At 41.7% G+C, this 23,605-nt stretch overlaps 2 protein-coding genes across 2 annotated transcripts in view; one reads left to right on the forward strand and one right to left on the reverse strand.

Moving 5' to 3' along the window:
• Positions 1–23,605, forward strand: part of ift52 (intraflagellar transport 52 homolog (Chlamydomonas)) — a 67,720-nt gene that overhangs the window by 15,168 nt on the left and 28,947 nt on the right. The window lies entirely within an intron of this gene.
• On the reverse strand, positions 11,015–23,505 carry LOC125888984 (deleted in malignant brain tumors 1 protein-like). The gene is given in 15 exon segments (XM_049576649.1): positions 11,015–11,213; positions 12,584–12,886; positions 13,180–13,488; positions 13,793–14,101; positions 14,404–14,720; positions 15,017–15,353; positions 15,731–15,976; positions 16,242–16,580; positions 16,855–17,187; positions 17,458–17,790; positions 18,055–18,371; positions 18,639–18,990; positions 19,267–19,446; positions 19,863–20,192; positions 23,445–23,505. Coding segments are annotated over 15 exon segments (4,077 nt in total). The 3' UTR covers positions 11,015–11,202.

The following is a 23,605-nucleotide window of genomic DNA, read 5'->3' on the forward strand; positions in this document are numbered from 1 at the left end:
GTTGTTACTTCTTCCATCTGCTTCCCCTTGCCATCCAATGTGTCTTTGACCTCTTTCACAGTGTTTTCCACAGAATGTGTGCGTTTAAGCGTTTCCATCTGCAGCCGTTCAATTCCTTCCATTGCAGCAAAAATGTGGGCGTTAGAAATGTGCCGATCATCGTCCTCCGCACTGGCTCAGGTTTTTGATTTTTTAGATGGTCTGTTAGGTTGGCTGACAGTGCCTGAAGCATCTGTAGTGGAAGCTTTCTTGAGCTCCTCGTCCATTTTTTCCAATTGTTCATCCATAGCTTTTCTCGCATAAGAGTGTATATCCTGAATATTACTCATAATTGTCCAAAAGCAGCAAATAATGTCCAAATGAGACTTGTGTCGCCGAAGTGCAGCGTTCAGGCTCACCCACACAGGTGCGTTCGTTTAGCCCAATCAGCACAGTGGCTCCATTTCATAATCTTAAACCTCTTTAAAAACTTTTAGGTCCTTTAGTCCTTCTTAGTAAAGTCTTTGTAGCTTATTAAAGCCCTTTCAACCGAGTTAGGTGCATTACACAGTTTCTCACACCACCAGCATGCTCCCTCCCTCCAGGCGACCGGTAACATGAGAGGTTCCTAACCATGCTGCATTCTATTGGTAGCCGGAACCGGGATTGATACGGTTTAGGGTCCGGAAAAGTACAAAAGAACACCCATTCTACCCGGAGGTCTTGTCATCAAACTCAGGCAAGGTCCAGGTAGACCGAGTCGGTAGAATTGACGTCATGACGAAGATGGCTGCGCACTTTGTGAATGGTATACAAAGTTATTTGTTCTCAATTTGTCCTTGTATATGCTGTTTAATTAGGTGTTTGTGTTGTAAAAATCATCAATCATCATCATCAAAAATCAAGTACTTTGCAATGGCATTTCTATTTCCACTGTTGATTTGTGTTGGAAAAAAGTCTGTGCAAGCCTAAAGTCGTTTGAACCAGCAAAGTCTCCGTTGCTCAGCAACCATGCAAACAAAAACAAACTTACAGCGCACCACCATGTTTTCCAGACTGTTGCAATGAAACGCTTTCAGATCAGACATGTCATACGGTCATATAAATCCGACAAGGAATGACCGGTCTGGATTGCCAAACGAATGCGACATTAGTCCTTATGAATTCTCCTACTCGTCTTTTCTTGACCTCGTGACGTTTCCCACCGAGGTCAAGGAAGAGTGATTAGGAATAGACGATAGGAGGGACTTTCCGACCGCAGCCTAACTGTGCATTCACACCAAAAACGTCATGAGCGTCATAAGCGGCCGGCAGCCATTCATTTTCGATGTACGCTTGCTACGAAGGGCGTCAGGGGCATCAGCTGCAGTGAGCGGCGCGATGCCAGCGACCAGAGCGTCAAGTAGAAGTTGAGAGAAGCTGAACTTAATGCAAATGAGCAGCGCCGCTGCCGAAGCAGCAGCCAATTGCACACCGGGATTCGTGTACGGAGGTCTGGGCTCTCCTGGAGCTGTACGAGCTGGTGAAATTCACCGTGGAGTTGCCGGGTTTGCAGGACTCTGTGGACCCAGACGGCCGGATGGCTCCGGGCCTTGTGTTTCCTCAGCAAATACACCGATGCAGTAGGGCTGCTCAATTAATCGAATTTTAATCGTGATTACGATTTTGGCTCCAGACGATCTCAAAATTCATATAATCAAGGAAAAACGATTATTTGGTGTTTCCGTTCTGAGACGCGTATTCGCAACTCAACCGCTACGCCCCCGCCCCCACGTGTGTGGAGAGTGGAGATCCAGGCCGGTGATTGAAGCACGTGTAAAGATGACAGAGGGTGAGGCTGAGCAGCGTCGCTTGGTTGATAAAAAAGGTAGAACCACTTCATTTATTGAAGTATCTGTCTCTTATTGCATTTTATTTATTTCTTGTTCTCAAAATATTGAGTGCAGTAGCCTACAACAGTTTAGGGTCCGACATTAACGGTTGCCTGAATGCCCAAGGCAAGTAAAAATATCCCGCGGGCCAGCAGTCCCTGCGCAGGCATGCCCGATCAGGCAAGCAGCACCAACTCAGATTTTTTATTTTTATTATTTCTAATCGCAGGGCAGGAATTATACCATGGCCAAACGGCCAGTGCCGTGGAGTCTCCGGTGTGTGGCCGTAATGCCCCGCCTACCCATACGGCCAGTGTAGCACGCCCTGTTTTTTATGACAAACAGCATAGCAAGGCTACGGCTAAGTTAACATAACGTTACTGACACTCCGAGACACATGCACACACACATAACATTACCGGACAGCCTCTCAGTCCTTAGCCGCTAACGTTAGCTCATGTTAGCACAGTTACCACACAGAAACTTTCACAAAGGGTCATAATGTGCTTCTAGTGACTGTCAAATCACCAGCAAAAGATGTTTACACTGCATACACGGAGATGGGACAAAGATCCTCTGAGAAGGAAGATGGTTCACTCTGCACTGCTGCCAGGAACAAACTGGGAGGCAAAGATCATCTCTAAGGAAGAGGGCTCACTTTGCTGCAGGATTCACCAAAAAGTTTTTTTGTTTTTTCTTTTAATAAATTGAACACACATTAAAGAACATACAAGATTCTGTAGAGAATTAATACATATAATACAATACAATAAACATTGTCTAATTAAATGAAGGAAGAGGATTTTTAAAGGCAAATAAAATATTGGGAATTTATGTAAAAATATACATACAGACATGAATAATTATATAATTAAAGATATGTAGGCTATGTTAGGTGAATACACCTGTCAGTGACCCTGACCACTGGCATTGGCAAAAGAACTGGAGTTGGTCCCCAGATGCTGCACTGCAGCTGCCCACTGCTCCCAGTGTATACAGTAGGATGGGTCAAATACAGAGGTCAAATTTCGTTTCAATGTATGTTATGTGCTGAGAAAGGACAATAAAGAATCTTCTTCTAATAATAATTTCTTAATAACTAGGAGATAACAAAAGAATAAAGAGATTTCAAAGACTTAAAAAATAAGGGACATGAATCAAAACAACAAGAAACGAGATATATCCCCAGTCATGCACACCCAGTTTTAATAAACTCAGTGCTGTTTTTCAACACATATATTGTTTTGTCTTCATTCAATGTAATTAGCACACATTGTTATTGCGCCATTTGTTTTGGCCTTGGTGCCCCACATTTTGGCCATGATGCCCCAATAAATTTGTATTTATCAAAGGCCAAAGTGGCCTTGCCCTAAAAATGACTTAATTCCAGGCCTGTAATCGTGTATTTCCTCTCCTGTTTCTGTCCTCGGAGGGGCCAGTTGCAGTGTGCTGCTTTTTTATGTGCTGCTGCCTCCATTGGCTGAGCGTCTCTGTTGACGTAAGATATGAGCGAAAATATGCACCACACAGCCAGAAAAAGAACCTCTTAAGCAGGGCAAGTAAGAATTTAGATGGGGCAAGTAGATTTGAGAAGTACTTGCCCGACAGGGCAAGTAGGAAAAAACCTTAACGTCGGACCCTGCTACTACATTACAAGATATTTTTATATATTTAACAGGAGAGTGTTTTTTAACATATTCAATAAATGCTGTTCCAAACATGTTCAATAAATGCTGTTCCAAATTCAAAGACATAATTGCGTAAATAATTGTGATTTCAATATTGACCAAAATAATCGTGATTATGATTTCTTCCATAATCGAGCAGCCCTACGATGCAGTACAAAGCAGGCTTCCGAAAGTGCAATTAATGAGCTCCTGCTTATTTACCACCAATTACATTTCTCAGTGGTCCTACGTGCCAACAGGAGAGTAAAATCATAATTATAAAGGACTCATAAAGGCTATATGTGTTTATTAGCGTTATTTTAATTGTGCAATGAAAGTCATGGATAATACAAAGTGAAGACATAAATGATATATTTGTTCATCCTTGTAAAGTGAACAGCCGTGTCAGCCTTGAAGGACACATCTGCAGCAGCCGGCCCCGCCCCTTTGGCCGCTGCAAGCGCCTGCTGGAGCTGCAGGCAGCGCGATGCCAGCGACCTGAGCGACCGCTGGCGCTCATGACGCTTTTGGTGTGAATGGGATGCAGCCTATGTGTTCCGGGAGGGCTTGCCCAAACGTGTTTTCGTCATACGTAAACCACCAAATATCATTCATGTGTTCCTCGGATGGTCCGATTTCCCATGACGGGAATTCGTTCTTACTTCATTGTGTGTTCATGAGCGTTTAGGTGGTAATGTGGAGACATCATGGACATTACAAAGGAGATGTGTTGTATTTTATCACTCAAAATGTTCGAAAAACACGTCGTCAACTGTTTCCACTGAAATATTGCTTTACGGTCGGAAACTCATTTTTCCGATTATTCCGACATCACATGAGGCAGCGTCACTGCGCAGCGGTCACATTAAAGATTGACATGGCTAACGTTTCCAGCTGATCCAAGAGGCTTTTTAACCATATAGGTTAAAAAAGAACAACGCATAGTGCGCACAAATTCACACCTGTTCCTTCCTCTCTATGGATTTTCTCTGCGACCGTTAGCGAGAAGCCACGCATATCACATTAAACAGCGGAACTGCAGCTTTGTCGGTAGTCCAATGTTTTCACAGCGAAAAAAAAATGATAAAGTTACACTTGAATGATGTAACAGTTACAACAGAGCTTTCATACAGCTTTACACACACATTACTCTTGGACGGATTACTCGTGAACGCAGGGTCGCACAGAAGTGCCACACATATCACATGAAAGTGCGGGAGCAGAGCTTTCATGTGATACCACACACATCATTGTGCTGTCATCCCATCACGCTATACATACAGATCAATTGTCTACGAAACAAATTTCTTTACAATCCATTATACAGATCTTGTTATCAGTCACTTCATATAGAGAGGAATATCGTATCTTACCACGTCTTAGGCTTGCGTGTGTTTCTCCCTGTCTATCCACATTTGTAGTCCGGCTTTCAAGATGCAAATATCTCCATATTGTCCAGTTGACACTCCATCAAACTTTGTATGACAAGACAAGCGTACTTCACCTTTGCATACCCAGACAACTGTAGCCTAATGCATGCTGACAGGGCTGTAGCAGCCAAAATAATATATATTTGCTTTTGCCTACTTATAATGAACTTTAAGTTTATGTTATTGATAAGTTTAAAATATAGAAATTATGCTGATGTTATGTCATCATGTTGGGGCTTATGGGTGTGGCTTTTTGGTTATTTAAGGGGTTGTGTGGTGGCGGGAGTCTGACAAAGGAAAGCGTTCCTATAGTAGGCTGAAATATTTTTTGTTGACCGTCACTGTTTCCCATTTGTTTTAGCCACACAAGTACTTATTGTTTGTTATTTTATTGTTGCATTATAATAATTGATTGCTGCCTTTTTTGATCCTTTTGTTACAATAAACCTGGATCATTTTCAAGACAAATTCAACGTTCTTTTCTTTTTACTTTTCTCTGGAGTGACGCGTCAGCAAGCGGCCTCAGGGGCCTTTTTTTTTTTGTTCCTACATGCTCAAGCTGTTAATATCATCCTGAACAATTTCTATGTGGATGATTGCCTCGCCTCAGTAGATTCAGAGGAGGATGCAATAACTCTTTATCATGAGCTCAGAGCACTTTGTTTCAAGGGAGGCTTCCGGCTTAACAGGTGGATCAGTAACAGCCGTTGCGTGTTGGCTGCCATACCAGAAACAGAAAAAGCAAAAGAAATGAAGAATGGATATGGACTGGATATGGACTGTGACAACCTACCTGTGGAGAGAGTCCTAGGTGTACAGTGGTGTGTTCAATCTGACGTCTTCAGGTTCAAAATTACCTTCAAAGACAGACCTCTCACAAGAAGGGGGATTCTCTCAACAGTGAGTTCAATATATGATCCCCTAGGAATATTGGCTCCTGTTGTCCTGACTGCCAAGAAAATCTTGCAAGATCTTTGCAGAAAAAAGGTTGGTTGGGATGATGTATTGCCTGAGTCTACTGTATGGGAGTGGTTGTGTTGGATCCAAGAGCTTCAAAGGCTAGAAGACTTCAAGGTGGACAGATGCTTCAAATCCACAGACTTTGGAACAGTGTCATCTGCTCAGCTGCACCATTTTTCAGATGCATGTGAGGACAGTTATGGAACTGTGAGTTATCTGCTGCTGCATAACAACCATGGCCAAACACACTGTGGGTTTGTTATGGGAAAAGCAAGAGTAGCTCCATTAAAGCCAACCACTATCCCTCGAATGGAGTTGACTGCAGCTACAATGGCAAGCAGAATGGACACAATGTGGATAAAAGAGCTGCAGATGGAACTGACAGATTCTATGTTCTGGACCGATAGTACCTCTGTGCTTAAATACATCAATAACAAAACCACCAGATATCGGACTTTTGTGGCCAACAGAGTTGCTGAAATTCACAAAGTCTCACACACACAACAGTGGAGATATGTCAACACTGCTAACAATCCAGCAGACATGGCTTCCAGAGGTTTAAGAGTTGCAACTTTTCTTCAAAAGGAAACATGGCTGCATGGGCCTCAATTTCTTCTTCAGCCTCAGAAAGATTGACCTAAAAATCCTGATGGACTGGAAAAAATCTCACCCCAGGACTCTGAAGTCAGGAGCATTGTTGCAAATGCCACTCAAGTAACAACTAACACCGTGGATCCAGTAACACATTTCATCCACCATTTCTCATCCTGGACTCATCTGAAAAGAGCTGTGGCATGGATGCTCAGACTCAAAGGACTTCTTCTGCACCTCAGCAGAAAGAGGAAACAAACCACTGATGCTCATGCTCAACTTAACTCTGACAACATCCATCAGGGAAACCTGCCACAAAAGAACACAGGAAATCGTAAGACTCAGGAAAACCCTCGTCTCACAGTGGAGGAACTGGCAGCTGCTGAAATGGAGATAATCTGCTTTTGTCAGAGAAAAAGGTTTGCAGATGAAATCTCATGTCTCAGGAAAGGAATGAATGTCAAGCGGACCAACCACCTTTTCAAACTCAACCCCATCCTGGAAAATGATGTGTTGAGAGTTGGAGGACGACTCAGCAGGGCAGCAATGCCAGAAGAGGTGAAACACCCTATCATATTGGCTAAAGATTTCCACATTTCAGATCTGATTCTGCGGCATGTTCATGAAGAGGTGGTGGGTCATGGTGGTCGCAACCATATGTTATCCAGACTACGCCAGAAATACTGGATTCCTGGTGCCACTGTGTTGATCAGAAAAATAATCTCAAAATGTGTGGTTTGCCGGCGTGTAAACGCTGCCCCTGGTCAACAGCAGATGGCAGACTTGCCCCAAGATAGAATTACTCCTAATGAACCTCCATTTACATATGTTGGAGTGGACTATTTTGGACCCTTTGGAGTAAAGCATGGAAGGAAGATGATGAAGTGCTATGGTGTCATTTTTACATGCTTAGCTGTAAGAGCAGTTCACCTCGAAGTAGCAACATCGCTTGACACTGACTCTTTCATCAATGCTTTGCGGCGCTTCATAGCCAGACGTGGTCAGGTCAAAGAACTGCAATCTGATAATGGCACCAACTTTGTGGGAGCTCAGCGGGAGTTGAAAGAAGCAATCGACAGTTGGAATCAAAATCAGATCCACAATGCACTGCTTAACAAAGGAATCAAATGGATCTTTAACCCCCCTGCTGGCTCACATCATGGAGGTGTATGGGAAAGACTGATAAAATCAGTACGAAGGGTTCTGAACTCAACTTTGAACATACAAAGTCTTGATGAGGAGGGTCTTCACACAGTTTTATGTGAAGCAGAGGCAATTCTCAACAGTCGACCAATTACCAAGGCTTCTACAGACCCTAACGACCTGGAGGCACTTACCCCAAACCACCTTCTACTCCTCAAGACAACACCTTCCCTTCCACCAGGACAGTTTGACAAGGATGACATATATGCTCGCCGCAGGTGGAGACAGATTCAGTATATATCAAACCTGTTTTGGAAAAGGTGGATTAAAGAATACCTTCCTCAACTTCAGGAAAGGCAGAAATGGTCAAACATCAGACGCAATTTCACCACAGGAGACATCGTGGTCATATTGGATGAATCAGCACCTCGAAACACCTGGCTGACTAGAAAAATTGCAGACACCACCTTGGACAAAAAGGGACTTGTTCGTCATGTTCGGATAAAGACCAAGACTGGATTTCTGAACAGACCGATTAACAAGATTTGTCTTCTGCTGGAAGCAGAAGAATTTTGAAAGGCCCAAATTGACTTTGTTGTTGCTGTGTTGTTGTTTTTTTGGACTTTGACCTATGCCCCTTGCCCCCGCATACACTACACCACAGTACATACACTATGGACTCTTTGCTGATCTTGAGTGATGGAGAAGATCACTCTTATTCAAAAACTGTGTGCGAAGAAGAAAGAAGATCTCCATAATAGACTGTGTAATATTGAAATGTACTGGTGTGTGTGTTATTGTATGCTATACTTGTTATTGTTGTTAGATTGGTAATTATTAGTGTTTGAGGCATAATAATTAGGGGCCGGTATTGTAGCAGCCAAAATAATATATATTTGCTTTTGCCTACTTATAATGAACTTTAAGTTTATGTTATTGATAAGTTTAAAATATAGAAGTTATGCTTATGTTATGTCATCATGTTGGGGCTTATGGGTGTGGCTTTTTGGTTATTAAAGGGGTTGTGTGGTGGCGGGAGTCTGACAAAGGAAAGCGTTCCTATAGTAGGCTGAAATATTTTTTGTTGACCGTCACCATTTCCCATTTGTTTTAGCCACACAAGTACTTATTGTTTGTTATTTTATTGTTGCATTATAATAATTGATTGCTGCCTTTTTTGATCCTTTTGTTACAATAAACCTGGATCATTTTCAAGACAAATTCAACGTTCTTTTCTTATTACTTTTCTCTGGAGTGACGCGTCAGCAAGCGGCCTCAGGGGCCTTTTTTTTGTTCCTACAAGGGCCATAGTCACCATATACATTGAGGGAAACATGCCACCCCCCCCCCCCCCCCCCAAATGCCCAAAATGTCCCCCCAATATATAACTGAAACTGAACAACAACAACAAAAAACATTCAGGTCAGGTCAAAGAGCAGTGATACTATGTCATGTGCATTGTATTAAGTTTTAGGGTATGCCTGCATTTATTTCTTTAATCAGAACACAAAATGAATTTCCACTTAGCTATAATAAAATGTTTTCTGATTAAGACTGACAATGACTCAGTGAATACCTTACTCAATTTCAATTTTATTTGATTAATGGTAAAACAGGTCTCTGTTTACATTCAGTGGTATTTGTGTGGGCAAACTGATGAAAATTAGTCTGTTGATGACCACAGTGGATTGTTCAGTCATTGCAGAGCCAAATTAATTCAAAATTACTCATTGAACGGGTCACCTCAGCCATCATCACAACAATTGCCCCCCCCCCCCCGAGAAATTTGGCAGGAGCCGCCACTGCAACTGTTGCTGGCAGATTTTATCAACCCTAGCTAGCTAATGAAGCTAACATAAAGCTAGATCTGTGCATTGGTTAATCCTGGCCTTGGCTGACTTTTGAATGTTTCCTGCTGACTCTTTTTAAAATGAGAATCATTTGTCTGATGTGTCCATACTATGCACTTGTTGGCTACATGCATAATATTGGGTTGAAACACTGAGGCAAAAAATCACTGTCCTCACTTGTAAAAGTCATGACAAGAAGCATTGTTCTTATATTGCAGTGAAGCTAATTAGTCCCAGCATATTGTTTTATTAAGATAAAAGATCAGACTCTTATTTCGTGCTAATGTCAGTGAAATTGTGTGATGTAAACACAATAGTAAAAACTTAGGTTGAGTACACCACTGAATTTATGTTTACACATATTTAGTGTTTACAGGGATGTTAAGATGTTCTGGTATCAGGTATCTCCACTTAGTCTGTGCTGTTCAGACAGCTGGGAGTTCTTGTGGTTCGGAAAAAAATAGTGAAATGGCTGACTGACCTGTGTTCAGACTTCACTAAAGTTATGAGGAAAACTCAGAGCATGTTGGGCTGTTATACTTCCCACACACCCATGTCGCTTACACTAACATTACCTGGGCTTCCAACTTTACAGTTTAGTTTGGAGTGAGATTCAGTATTGCTGAAGTCAGTGCATTTTATGAGCAGTGTTGGGGCTAACATGTTACAAATTAACTGAGTAACAAAGTAATGTCTTACTGTTATCATATTACATTTGTCTGCAATGAAGCAAAAAGTTACCTGGAATGATGACCTCAACATTTTTGTCTTATTTTTCCTATCCCAACGTAATGAACTTGTTTTCAGAATATATTTCTATATACAAAAAGAAAAGGCAGGGAGTCATTTAAAAATGTTTCTTTGTGTCTGCTATGTGTCAGTAAGTATGCAAATGTTGTGCTCTTTTAAAGTTCTCCTGCTTATAAGTGGCCAAACAAACAAATAATAAAGCTTTAAATACAAGTTAACACTCAGACAAAACACTAAGACAAAACACCTTTTTATGTAAATCTGAAAAAAACCTTTATTGTCCTTCACAAGGCAATGATAATTAGAATTTTAGACTTTTACATGGCTCATAAAACATGCACACAATGTCAACATGTTGGATAACAATCACCAAACACCTCTCTATTGTGAGGCTACATGAATGTTTAAATCAACAAGGTTACATATCTGTATTCTTCTCCAGTTAACCTGATCCATGTCTTATCAAAGCATGCAGTACATCTATTAATATACACCCAAAGACAATGTTCTGTTAGAAAGAAGGAATCTTGGATGGCATGAGGGCTAAAAAGGGCAACAAAAACTAATCAGTAATCAGTGATGCTTTCACGGTCTCATAAATTGTTTGACACAAATGTCCTGACATATATATATATATATATATATATATATATATATGTATATATATATTACATTTTTATTACTTAGTGAGACTTTATTTTTTCCATGTCACTGACTGAATATAAAACAGAAAAGATTTATTTAGAACAATCACAATTGTACAAACCCACTTATTTGCATTTCATCATTTGTATTAATACTCAAATATTCATTGCTATGATTATATTACCCAAAAGTACAAGGGTAAAATATGAGAAATTACACTAAAGAATTGAGTGAAGTGAATTAGTAAATCATTCAAGGAAAAACAAAAATCAAAATAATCACTTGTCAGTGTTTATCAGCTCACTCCATTATGATGTCAGTCCATCCCTAAAGATCAAAATGAAAGGAGAAGAAAACATGTTTATAAATTCCATACTGTTGACACACAGTGTTGAGACATCAGTTCAGACATCAGATTGTATTTTGTACTCACAGGTGATTGGTTAGGTGACCTTCAGTGTTATATACTGACACTAACTTGATACCATTTTTTTTTTTTTTTATTTATTTATTTTTTTTTGATAACAAAAAGTCACAGTAAAAAGCGAGGCCAATACTTATATGACCAAGTACAGTTACCTTGAAGAAATTTGACTTCTGCTTCGTAAATTCTGTATTATATAATTTGCGATCTGCAGCTGACACGTTTGATAGAGATTTTGCTTTCACTTCAACCAGAAATTACCAGAAAAACTCTACCTACCCCAACATCACCAAGTCCTCCAGTGAAATTGGTCACACTGGAGGACCTTGTGGAGGTAGAGTAGGTATGGTTGTCATAGCAATTTCTGGTTGAGGGAGAAGCAAAATCTCTGTTAAACCACATAAAAGCTGCAGGTTGTATTCACACCAGTATTGAGCAAAAGTCCAATTTCTTCAAGGTAACTTTACTTGATTACTTAATCATTGGGCTTGTTTGTTTCTGTGACTTTTTGTTGTAAAAAAAGAAAAAAAAAAAGTCAACTTTATGGTATCCAGTTGGTGTGAAAATATAAGGTGCCATTTCTAGTAATTCACGATCAATACAAACTGAAGTCTGCTTACTGTGTGGAAACACACTTACCTTCACAGATGACACTAGCATCCTCAGAGTGAGCACAGTTGTGGTTCCCTAATCCGCCATGTGGACAGTCTTGCAAAGAAGACTCACGTCCTGAACACTGAAGGTTATCTAACCAGATTTGTCCAGTGCCTTGTCCAAAACGTGCCCTTTGTGGTGCCTCCACAGCCCTGCCACAGCCCAGCTGTCGACAAACCACCTGAGCGTCATTCAAATTCCAGAAGTCGTCACACACCGTCCCCCACTGGCCATTGTGGAAGATCTCCACTCTGCCAGAGCAGTGGCTGTTAGAGTTGACCAGTCTCACTGGAACACTTGGTGTTGGAGGAGCAATTTCTGGTTGAAGGAGAAGCAAAATCTCTGTCAACCACATGACAACTGCAGGTTGTATTCACACCAGTATTGAGCAAAAGTCCAAGTTTCTTAAAGGTAACTGTACTTGATTACTTAATCATTGGGCTTGTTTGTTTCTGTGAATTTTTGTTGTAACAAAAAAAAAAAAAAAAAAAAAAAAAAGTCAACTTTGTGGTATCCAGTTGGTGCCAGGATATAAGATGCCATTTTTAGTCAGTGCTATTTCTAGTTATAAGTGAACAGCATCAACTGAAGTCTGCTTACTGTGTGGAAACACACTTACCTTCACAGATGACACTAGCATCCTCAGAGTGACCACAGTTGTGGTTCCCTAATCCGCCATGTGGACAGTCTCTTAATGAAGACTCACTTCCTGAACACTGAAGGTTATCTAACCAGATTTGTCCAGTGCCTTGTCCAAAACGTGCCCTTTGTGGTGCCTCCACAGCCCTGCCACAACCCAGCTGTCGACAAACCACCTGAGCATCATTCAAATTCCAGAAGTCGTCACACACCGTTCCCCACTGGCCATTGTGGAAGATCTCCACTCTGCCAGAGCAGTGGCTGTTAGAGTTGACCAGTCTCACTGGAACACTTGGTGTCGGAGGAGCAATGTCTGGTTGAAGGAGAAGCAAAATCTCTGTCAACCACATGACAACTGCAGGTTGTATTCACACCAGTACTGAGCAAAAGTCCAATTTCTTCAAGGTAACTGTACTTGATTACTTAATCATTGGGCTTGTTTGTTTATGTGACTTTTTGTTGTTAAAAAAAAAAAAAGTCAACTTTATGGTATCCAGTTGGTGTGAGAATATAAGGTGCCATTTCTAGTAATTCACGATCAATACAAACTGAAGTCTGCTTACTGTGTGGAAACACACTTACCTTCACAGATGACACTAGCATCCTCAGAGTGACCACAGTTGTGGTTCCCTAATCCGCCATGTGGACAGTCTTGCAAAGAAGACTCACGTCCTGAACACTGAAGGTTATCTAACCAGATTTGTCCAGTGCCTTGTCCAAAACGTGCCCTTTGTGGTGCCTCCACAGCCCTGCCACAGCCCAGCTGTCGACAAACCACCTGAGCGTCATTCAGATTCCACAAGTCGTCACACACCGTTCCCCACTGGCCATTGTGGAAGATCTCCACTCTGCCAGAGCAGCGGCTGTTAGAGTTGACCAGTCTCACTGGAACACTTGGTGTTGGAGGAGCAATTTCTGGTTGAAGGAGAAGCAAAATCTCTGTCAACCACATGACAACTGCAGATTGTATTCACACCAGTATTGAGCAAAAGTCCAATTTCTTCAAGGTAACTGTACTTGATGACTTAATCATTAGGGTTGTTTGTTATTGTGACTTTTTGTTGTTAAAAAAAAAAAAAAAAAAAAAAAAGTCAACTTTATGGTATCCAGTTGGTGCCAGGATATTAGGTGCTATTTCTAGTTATAAGTGAACAGTATCAACTGAAGTCTGCTTACTGTGTGGAAACACACTTACCTTCACAGATGACACTAGCATCCTCAGAGTGAGCACAGTTGTGGTTCCCTAATCCGCCATGTGGACAGTCTTGCAAAGAAAACTCACGTCCTGAACACTGAAGGTTATCTAACCAGATTTGTCCAGTGCCTTGTCCAAAATGTGCCCTTTGTGGTGCCTCCACAGCCCTGCCACAGCCCAGCTGTCGACAAACCACCTGAGCATCATTCAAATTCCACAAGTCGTCACACACCGTCCCCCACTGGCCATTGTGGAGGATCTCCACTCTGCCAGAGCAGTGGCTGTTAGAGTTGACCAGTCTCACTGGAACACTTGGTGTTGGAGGAGCAATTTCTGGTTGAAGGAGAAGCAAAATCTCTGTCAACCACATGACAACTGCAGGTTGTATTCACAACAGTATTGAGCAAAAGTCCAAGTTTCTTAAAGGTAACTGTACTTGATTACTTAATCATTGGGCTTGTTTGTTTGTGTGACTTTTTGTTGTTAAAAAAAAAAAAAAAAAAAAAGTCAGGTGTATGGTATCCAGTTGGTGTGAGAATATAAGGTGTCATTTCTAGTAATTCATGATCAATACAAACTGAAGTCTGCTTACTGTGTGGAAACACACTTACCTTCACAGATGACACTAGCATCCTCAGAGTGACCACAGTTGTGGTTCCCTAATCCGCCATGTGGACAGTCTCTTAATGAAGACTCACTTCCTGAACACTGAAGGTTATCTAACCAGATTTGTCCAGTGCCTTGTCCAAAACGTGCCCTTTGTGGTGCCTCCACAGCCCTGCCACAGCCCAGCTGTCGACAAACCACCTGAGCGTCATTCAAATTCCAGAAGTCGTCACACACCGTTCCCCACTGGCCATTGTGGAAAATCTCCACTCTGCCAGAGCAGCGGCTGTTAGAGTTGACCAGTCTCACTGGAACACTTGGTGTTGGAGGAGCAATTTCTGGTTGAAGGAGAAGCAAAATCTCTGTCAACCACATGACAACTGCAGGTTGTATTCACACCAGTATTGAGCAAAAGTCCAATTTCTTCAAGGTAACTGTACTTGATTACTTAATCATTGGGCTTGTTTGTTTCTGTGACATTTTGTTGTTAAAAAAAAAAAAAAAAAAAAAAGTCAACTTTATGGTATCCAGTTGGTGTGAGAATATAAGGTGCCATTTCTAGTAATTCACGATCAATACAAACTGAAGTCTGCTTACTGTGTGGAAACACACTTACCTTCACAGATGACACTAGCATCCTCAGAGTGAGCACAGTTGTGGTTCCCTAATCCGCCATGTGGACAGTCTTGCAAAGACGACTCACTCCCTGAACACTGAAGGTCATCAAACCAGATTTGTCCAGTGCCTTGTCCAAAACGTGCCCTTTGTGGTGCCTCCACAGCCCTGCCACAGCCCAGCTGTCGACAAACCACCTGAGCGTCATTCAGATTCCACAAGTCGTCACACACCGTTCCCCACTGGCCATTGTGGAAGATCTCCACTCTGCCAGAGCAGCGGCTGTTAGAGTTGACCAGTCTCACTGGAACACTTGGTGTTGGAGGAGCAATTTCTGGTTGAAGGAGAAGCAAAATCTCTGTCAACCACATGACAACTGCAGGTTGTATTCACACCAGTATTGAGCAAAAGTCCAATTTCTTCAAGGTAACTGTACTTGATTACTTAATCATTAGGCTTGTTTGTTATTGTGACTTTTTGTTGTTAAAAAAAAAAAAAAAAAAGTCAGGTGTATGGTATCCAGTTGGTGCCAGGATATAAGATGCCATTTATAGTCAGTGCTATTTCTAGTTATAAGTGAACAGTATCAACTGAAGTCTGCTTACTGTGTGGAAACACACTTACCTTCACAGATGACACTAGCATCCTCAGAATGGCGACAGTTGTGGTTCCCTAATCCGCCATGTGGACAGTCTTGCAAAGAAAACTCACGTCCTGAACACTGAAGGTTATCTAACCAGATTTGTCCAGTGCCTTGTCCAAAACGTGCCCTTTGTGGTGCCTCCACAGCCCTGCCACAGCCCAGCTGTCGACAAACCACCTGAGCGTCATTCAAATTCCACAAGTCGTCACACACTGTTCCCCACTGGCCATTGTGGAAGATCTCCACTCTGCCAGAGCAGTGGCTGTTAGAGTTGACCAGTCTCACTGGAACACTTGGTGTTGGAGGAGCAATTTCTGGTTGAAGGAGAAGCAAAATTTCTGTCAACCACATGACAACTGCAGGTTGTATTCACACCAGTATTGAGCAAAAGTCCAAGTTTCTTTAAGGTAACTGTACTTGATTACTTAATCATTGGGCTTGTTTGTTTCTGTGACTTTTTGTTGTTAAAAAAAAAAAAAAGTCAGGTGTATGGTATCCAGTTGGTGTGAGAATATAAGGTGTCATTTCTAGTAATTCATGATCAATACAAACTGAAGTCTGCTTACTGTGTGGAAACACACTTACCTTCACAGATGACACTAGCATCCTCAGAGTGAGCACAGTTGTGGTTCCCTAATCCGCCATGTGGACAGTCTCTTAATGAAGACTCACTTCCTGAACACTGAAGGTTATCTAACCAGATTTGTCCAGTGCCTCGTCCAAAACGTGCCCTTTGTGGTGCCTCCACAGCCCGGCCACAGCCCAGCTGTCGACAAACCACCTGAGCGTCATTCAAATTCCACAAGTCGTCACACACCGTTCCCCACTGGCCATTGTGGAAGATCTCCACTCTGCCAGAGCAGTGGCTGTTAGAGTTGACCAGTCTCACTGGAACACTTGGTGTCGGAGGAGCAATTTCTGGTTGAAGGAGAAGCAAAATCTCTGTCAACCACATGACAACTGCAGGTTGTATTCACACCAGTATTGAGTAAAAGTCCAAGTTTGTTTAAGGTAACTTTACTTGATTACTTAATCATGAGGGTTGTTTATTTCTGTGACTTTTAGTTGTTAAAAAAAAAAAAAAAAAGTCAACTTTATGGTATCCAGTTGGTGCCAGGATATTAGGTGCTATTTCTAGTTATAAGTGAACAGTATTAACTGAAGTCTGCTTACTGTGTGGAAACACACTTACCTTCACAGATGACACTAGCATCCTCAGAGTGAGCACAGTTGTGGTTCCCTAATCCGCCATGTGGACAGTCTTGCAAAGAAGACTCACTGCCTGAACACTGAAGGTTATCAAACCAGATTTATCCAGTGCCTTGTCCAAAACGTGCCCTTTGTGGTGCCTCCACAGCCCGGCCACAGCCCAGCTGTCGACAAACCACCTGAGCGTCATTCAAATTCCACAAGTCGTCACACACTGTCCCCCACTGACCATTGTGGAAGATCTCCACTCTGCCAGAGCAGCGGCTGTTAGAGTTGACTAGTCTCACTGGAACACTTGGTGTTGGAGGAGCAATTTCTGGTTGAAGGAGAAGCAAAATCTCTGTCAACCACATGACAACTGCAGGTTGTATTCACAACAGTATTGAGCAAAAGTCCAAGTTTCTTTAAGGTAACTTTACTTGATTACTTAATCATTAGGGTTGTTTGTTTCTGTGACTTTTTGTTGTTAAAAAAAAAAAAAGTCAACTTTATGGTATCCAGTTGGTGCCAGGATATAAGATGCCATTTCTAGTTATAAGTGAACAGTATTAACTGAAGTCTGCTTACTGTGTGGAAACACACTTACCTTCACAGATGACACTAGCATCCTCAGAATGGCGACAGTTGTGGTTCCCTAATCCGCCATGTGGACAGTCTTGCAAAGAAGACTCACGTCCTGAACACTGAAGGTTATCTAACCAGATTTGTCCAGTGCCTTGTCCAAAACGTGCACTTTGTGGTGCACCCACAGCCCTGCCACAGCCCAGCTGTCGACAAACCACCTGAGCGTCATTCAAATTCCACAAGTCGTCACACACCGTTCCCCACTGGCCATTGTGGAAGATCTCCACTCTGCCAGAGCAGTGGCTGTTAGAGTTGACCAGTCTCACTGGAACACTTGGTGTTGGAGGAGCAATTTCTGGTTGAAGGAGAAGCAAAATCTCTGTCAACCACATGACAACTGCAGGTTGTATTCACACCAGTATTGAGCAAAAGTCCAAGTTTCTTTAAGGTAACTTTACTTGATTACTTAATCATTAGGGTTGTTTGTTTCTGTGACTTTTTGTTGTTAAAAAAAAAAAAAGTCAACTTTATGGTATCCAGTTGGTGCCAGGATATTAGGTGCTATTTCTAGTTATAAGTGAACAGTATCAACTGAAGTCTGCTTACTGTGTGGAAACACACTTACCTTCACAGATGACACTAGCATCCTCAGAATGGCGACAGTTGTGGTTCCCTAATCCGCCATGTGGACAGTCTTGCAAAGAAGACTCACGTCCTGAACACTGAAGGTTATCTAACCAGATTTGTCCAGTGCCTTGTCCAAAACGTGCCCTTTGTGGTGCCTCCACAGCCCGGCCACAGCCCAGCTGTCGACAAACCACCTGAGCGTCATTCAAATTCCACAAGTCGTCACACACCGTCCCCCACTGGCCATTGTGGAAGATCTCCACTCTGCCAGAGCAGCGGCTGTTAGAGTTGACCAGTCTCACTGGAACACTTGGTGTTGGAGGAGCAATTTCTGGTTGAAGGAGAAGCAAAATCTCTGTCAACCACATGACAACTGCAGGTTGTATTCACACCAGTATTGAGCAAAAGTCCAAGTTTCTTAAAGGTAACTGTACTTGATTACTTAATCATGAGGGTTGTTTGTTTCTGTGACTATTTGTTGTTAAAAAAAGTCACCTTTATGGTATCCAGTTGGTGCCAGGATATTAGGTGCTATTTCTAGTTATAAGTGAACAGTATCAACTGAAGTCTGCTTACTGTGTGGAAACACACTTACCTTCACAGATGACACTAGCATCCTCAGAGTGACCACAGTTGTGGTTCCCTAATCCGCCATGTGGACAGTCTTGCAAAGAAGACTCACGTCCTGAACACTGAAGGTTATCTAACCAGATTTGTCCAGTGCCTTGTCCAAAACGTGCCCTTTGTGGTGCCTCCACAGCCCTGCCACAGCCCAGCTGTCGACAAACCACCTGAGCGTCATTCAGATTCCACAAGTCGTCACACACCGTTCCCCACTGGCCATTGTGGAAAATCTCCACTCTGCCAGAGCAGCGGCTGTTAGAGTTGACCAGTCTCACTGGAACACTTGGTGTTGGAGGAGCAATTTCTGGTTGAAGGAGAAGCAAAATCTCTGTCAACCACATGACAACTGCAGGTTGTATTCACACCAGTGTTGAGCAAAAGTCCAAGTTTCTTTAAGGTAACTTTACTTGATTACTTAATCATTGGGCTTGTTTGTTTCTGTGACTTTTTGTTGTAAGAAGAAAAAAAAAAAAGTCAATTCTGTATGGTATCCAGTTGGTGTGAGAATATAAGGTGCCATTTCTAGTAATTCATGATCAGTACAAACTGAAGTCTGCTTACTGTGTGGAAACACACTTACCTTCACAGATGACACTAGCATCCTCAGAATGGCGACAGTTGTGGTTCCCTAATCCGCCATGTGGACAGTCTTGCAAAGAAGACTCACGTCCTGAACACTGAAGGTTATCTAACCAGATTTGTCCAGTGCCTTGTCCAAACGTGCCCTTTGTGGTGCCTCCACAGCCCGGCCACAGCCCAGCTGTCGACAAACCACCTGGCGTCATTCAAATTCCACAAGAGTCACACACCGCCCCACTGGCCATTGTGGAAGATCTCCACTCTGCCAGAGCAGCGGCTGTTAGAGTTGACCAGTCTCACTGGAACACTTGGTGTTGGAGGAGCAATTTCTGGTTGAAGGAGAAGCAAAATCTCTGTCAACCACATGACAACTGCAGGTTGTATTTACACCAGTATTGAGCAAAAGTCCAAGTTTCTTAAAGGTAACTGTACTTGATTACTTAATCATGAGGGTTGTTTGTTTCTGTGACTTTTTGTTGTTAAAAAAAAAAAGTCACCTTTATGGTATCCAGTTGGTGCCAGGATATTAGGTGCTATTTCTAGTTATAAGTGAACAGTATCAACTGAAGTCTGCTTACTGTGTGGAAACACACTTACCTTCACAGATGACACTAGCATCCTCAGAGTGAGCACAGTTGTGGTTCCCTAATCCGCCATGTGGACAGTCTTGCAAAGAAGACTCACGTCCTGAACACTGAAGGTTATCTAACCAGATTTGTCCAGTGCCTCGTCCAAAGCGTGCCCTTTGTGGTGCCTCCACAGCCCTGCCACAGCCCAGCTGTCGACAAACCACCTGAGCGTCATTCAGATTCCAGAAGTCGTCACACACCGTTCCCCACTGGCCATTGTGGAAGATCTCCACTCTGCCAGAGCAGCGGCTGGCAGAGTTGACCAGTCTCACTGAAGGTCCAGGTGTTGTTTGCGAAACTGTGAAAATAAAGACATCATATATCAATGGGATGAATCAGATGATGTCCTTAACAAATGATCAGTGTCTGTTTTGGCAGTGAAACACATTTCATTATATAAATATAAGGTAAAATTCAACACAAAATTGTGGCAATCCCACACAGAATTCCCTACTCTCTGCAGCTTCTTACTTGTTTTTTCATTTAGTCAGGTTAGTCCTACTGCTCTTGCCCCTCCCCAGTATAAAATCACATGCTGCTCTTTCCAGCAAACAAGCTTTGATAAGAACTGTTTAGCAGCATTCTTGGATCAAGTATACAGTACCAATAATGTACTTTATAGAAATAACCTTCGCGTATAATCTGAGTAAGACCTGTCAGTAACTGTACTCATGATGAAGCAAAGTACTCATTTCAGTAGCTGTGTTCAAGGGGACTACCCCTTTTTCTTATGGCCCCAGTAGTCCAAGAAAGACCCATTGGACTAAAAGCCCATTTGTACAACAGCACATTATTCTGAAATGAAATGCCCATGGCCCCAAACGGCTATTTCTCCAGTGGCACTCTCCAGCACAGGAGCACAGGGCTAATTATTATGTAGAATAATGTCAGTGGACCTTTCCACTGGGGTGACTGTACCTCTTGTTGGCTAGTACTTTGTTGGTTGGTTTGCTGAGATCGGTTAAGGTTAAGGTATTAAGAATCTCAGGCTAAGCCAGTCAGAGGCAGAGTAGGATGAGTAATGCCTTTGCCATTGTGGAAAGGTCCAGTCACTAATTAGCTGTGTGCTCCTGTTTGTGAGACTGTGAAGCCTATTTTCAGAAAGACGGCCCTTCTTTGCAATGCACGTTTGTGTTCAGGATCATGAGCTATCATCCAAATGGGCTTTCTATCCAAAGGGACATTTTATGGACTATTGAGCCTTTTAAATTATTGATCATCAGAACAATGGTATGACACTGTATTCCATCTCTTACTGTTGAGCTCAAAATGATCTGAGGCTCCATCCTTGAGATTAATCTGCAAATACTTTTCTACTAAATAACAAATAAAGCAATTTCTGATCAACCCATGCCAGTTTCAGGTTACAATTAACATGTTCTGGTTAGGTCCCACTCATTTCCAATTCTGCCCAGTTCTGCTTTATGGATCTGGAAGTGGGTTAGTCCGGATACGAGTACAGATGATAATAAAGTTGATTAAACAGATACAGATAATGGCTGGTAAACAAGTGTTTGCAACTTGCACAAAATGACAGAGAGCTGAAGTACACTAATGTCACTTAGTGGACCAAAACCACGGCTAAAAGGCAAATGAACATTTGACTAACATTAGCCAAAAGAGAAAGAAATAAACACAACTAACAGGACGGTTAGCTTGTTGTGTACCTGATGGATGTAATAAGGCCATTGGTTGCTAAATGTTAGCTGTAGCTACTTGATAAAATGATTTTAGCTTCATATTGGATATTAGCTATTATATGATTATATGTCAGGATTATGTTTCTGTTTGTCTGTTTCCCTTGTGGTTGCATTTCATGCTAACGTTACAAATTTTGAATTGAAAAAGTTTCAGCTTGAAAATTTGTGGTTATTCTGACCCCCAAGCAGAAAGGAAAGGAGGAGATTACTTCAATGAAAGTCTCAGCTTCCTTGACAGAAAATAAAAAGACTGGTTGATATTAATTTCATCAGTGTGTTAGGAAATTCATTTCTATTAATAGATCTGATGTGATTTTTTTTTTTTTTTTTTTTTTGGTTTACAGTTTGAGAAAACAAATCTCATTTCTTGTTTTTTTTAATGCACACTGGCACCTTTTTTTTTTTTTTACTAAATACACATCTTGATCATTGAAAAGCTGGTCTGTGTAACTCAAAAAAATAAAAAAAATAATTTTGAGGTAGCCAACAACCGGTTTTATACATCTGAAGAACTTCTATTAAGTTCAAATAAACACAAGAAATGTGTGCTCTAGAGAAAGGATCAGCACTCAGTGGATAACCTCCTAAGCCCTATGATAAGCTATTATGGCAAGGCTTAACTATACAGACCAATGAGCAGTGATAACTAACATGTCTTTGGGGTCATCAGGTGGGAACCGCATTTCACCAGTGTTTCGTCTAGATGGTCCCACGACACCTCCAGGAGGCTAGACAGTGATCTCTGGCGTCCCAAAGACACTCCCCTAATGCCAGCTCTCACTTTTTTACCTTATATTACACATGGCTTTCTCAGTCCAAACAGCACTGCCACCTTCAACAAACCCAGGCTTGGTTTATGCGAGCTCCAGGTTGTAACGTGCCAATACTACCTTTCCTAGCACATTCACCATACCCTATTTCACACGTTACATATCATAACTCCAATATAAGCTAAAGTTAAGGGATATAAGATTAACTCATAACCAGACCAGGCATCTAATTGAGACAGGAGTTTGTTTGTCAAAATGTGTAGCCACACTTGGCTAGTAAAAGTGACTGGGTGTTTAATTGGTATTAGGCTCTTGACTTAAATTTCACGGTTTTTATATTTCATATTAACATAAATCAAAATAATGCATCCTTTTGTTAAAACAATCCAGTTAATCAATTCAGTACCAGTTAATATAACCTATGCTTCCAAACCTGTATAAACAGCTGCATCATTACTTGGCAAAACTCAATACACACACAGTGAAGCTGGCATCAGCCAAATACTACAAAGACAGAGTCAGTGTGGCGGGTAAAAAACTCTGCCCCACTCCATCCAAGTGACACGTCACATCTGTGCCCCATGTATTTCCTCCATAATTATCTTGTGCACACAAGATAAAAAAAATTGTCACTTTTCAGGACTCTAGGGGCTCTGTAGTATTGTATATGTTACAAAACAATGTTACAAAATGGTGAGAACTCATGCCACTACTTTGAAAATGTATGGCTTTTTTACTGTACAGAGATTTTTATTAAATTAAAAAAAAGGAAAGAAAAGCAAGTGTGTTCATGGACAGAGTTTTCAGCTACAGTAAAAAGAACGGATCCTTAACTGTTTTAGTTTGATTTGGAGCCACATAGTAATGTACAGTAATGATATGCAATGTGATGTTAGTAAAATGGGGTTGAGTTGTAGAGTGGGATGGTAATTATCTGTGGTATTGACCCAACCTGCGTCTCCCTTTACATTACAAGAAATCATTTGATCTGTTGTTAATGTAAAACTATTGATTGATGCAGCTTTAAGCACAGAAAAATTGAGCTTAATGAGTAACCTGATAATAAGTCAAACATTTTACCTGACCATCCAGTTAACATCTGCATCAGCAGGAGCAACAGCGTACCCCGAGCCATCGTCATTACGGGACACACACCTGCTGAAAAGGATGGAAGAGATATTATGACGGCCTGCATCAGAACAGACACCAAAATACTGGCTTGCTCAATGATGGATGTAAAT

The sequence above is a fragment of the Epinephelus fuscoguttatus genome, linkage group LG1, assembly GCF_011397635.1.
Source record: "Epinephelus fuscoguttatus linkage group LG1, E.fuscoguttatus.final_Chr_v1".
In the NCBI taxonomy this organism is placed as follows: domain Eukaryota; kingdom Metazoa; phylum Chordata; class Actinopteri; order Perciformes; family Serranidae; genus Epinephelus; species Epinephelus fuscoguttatus.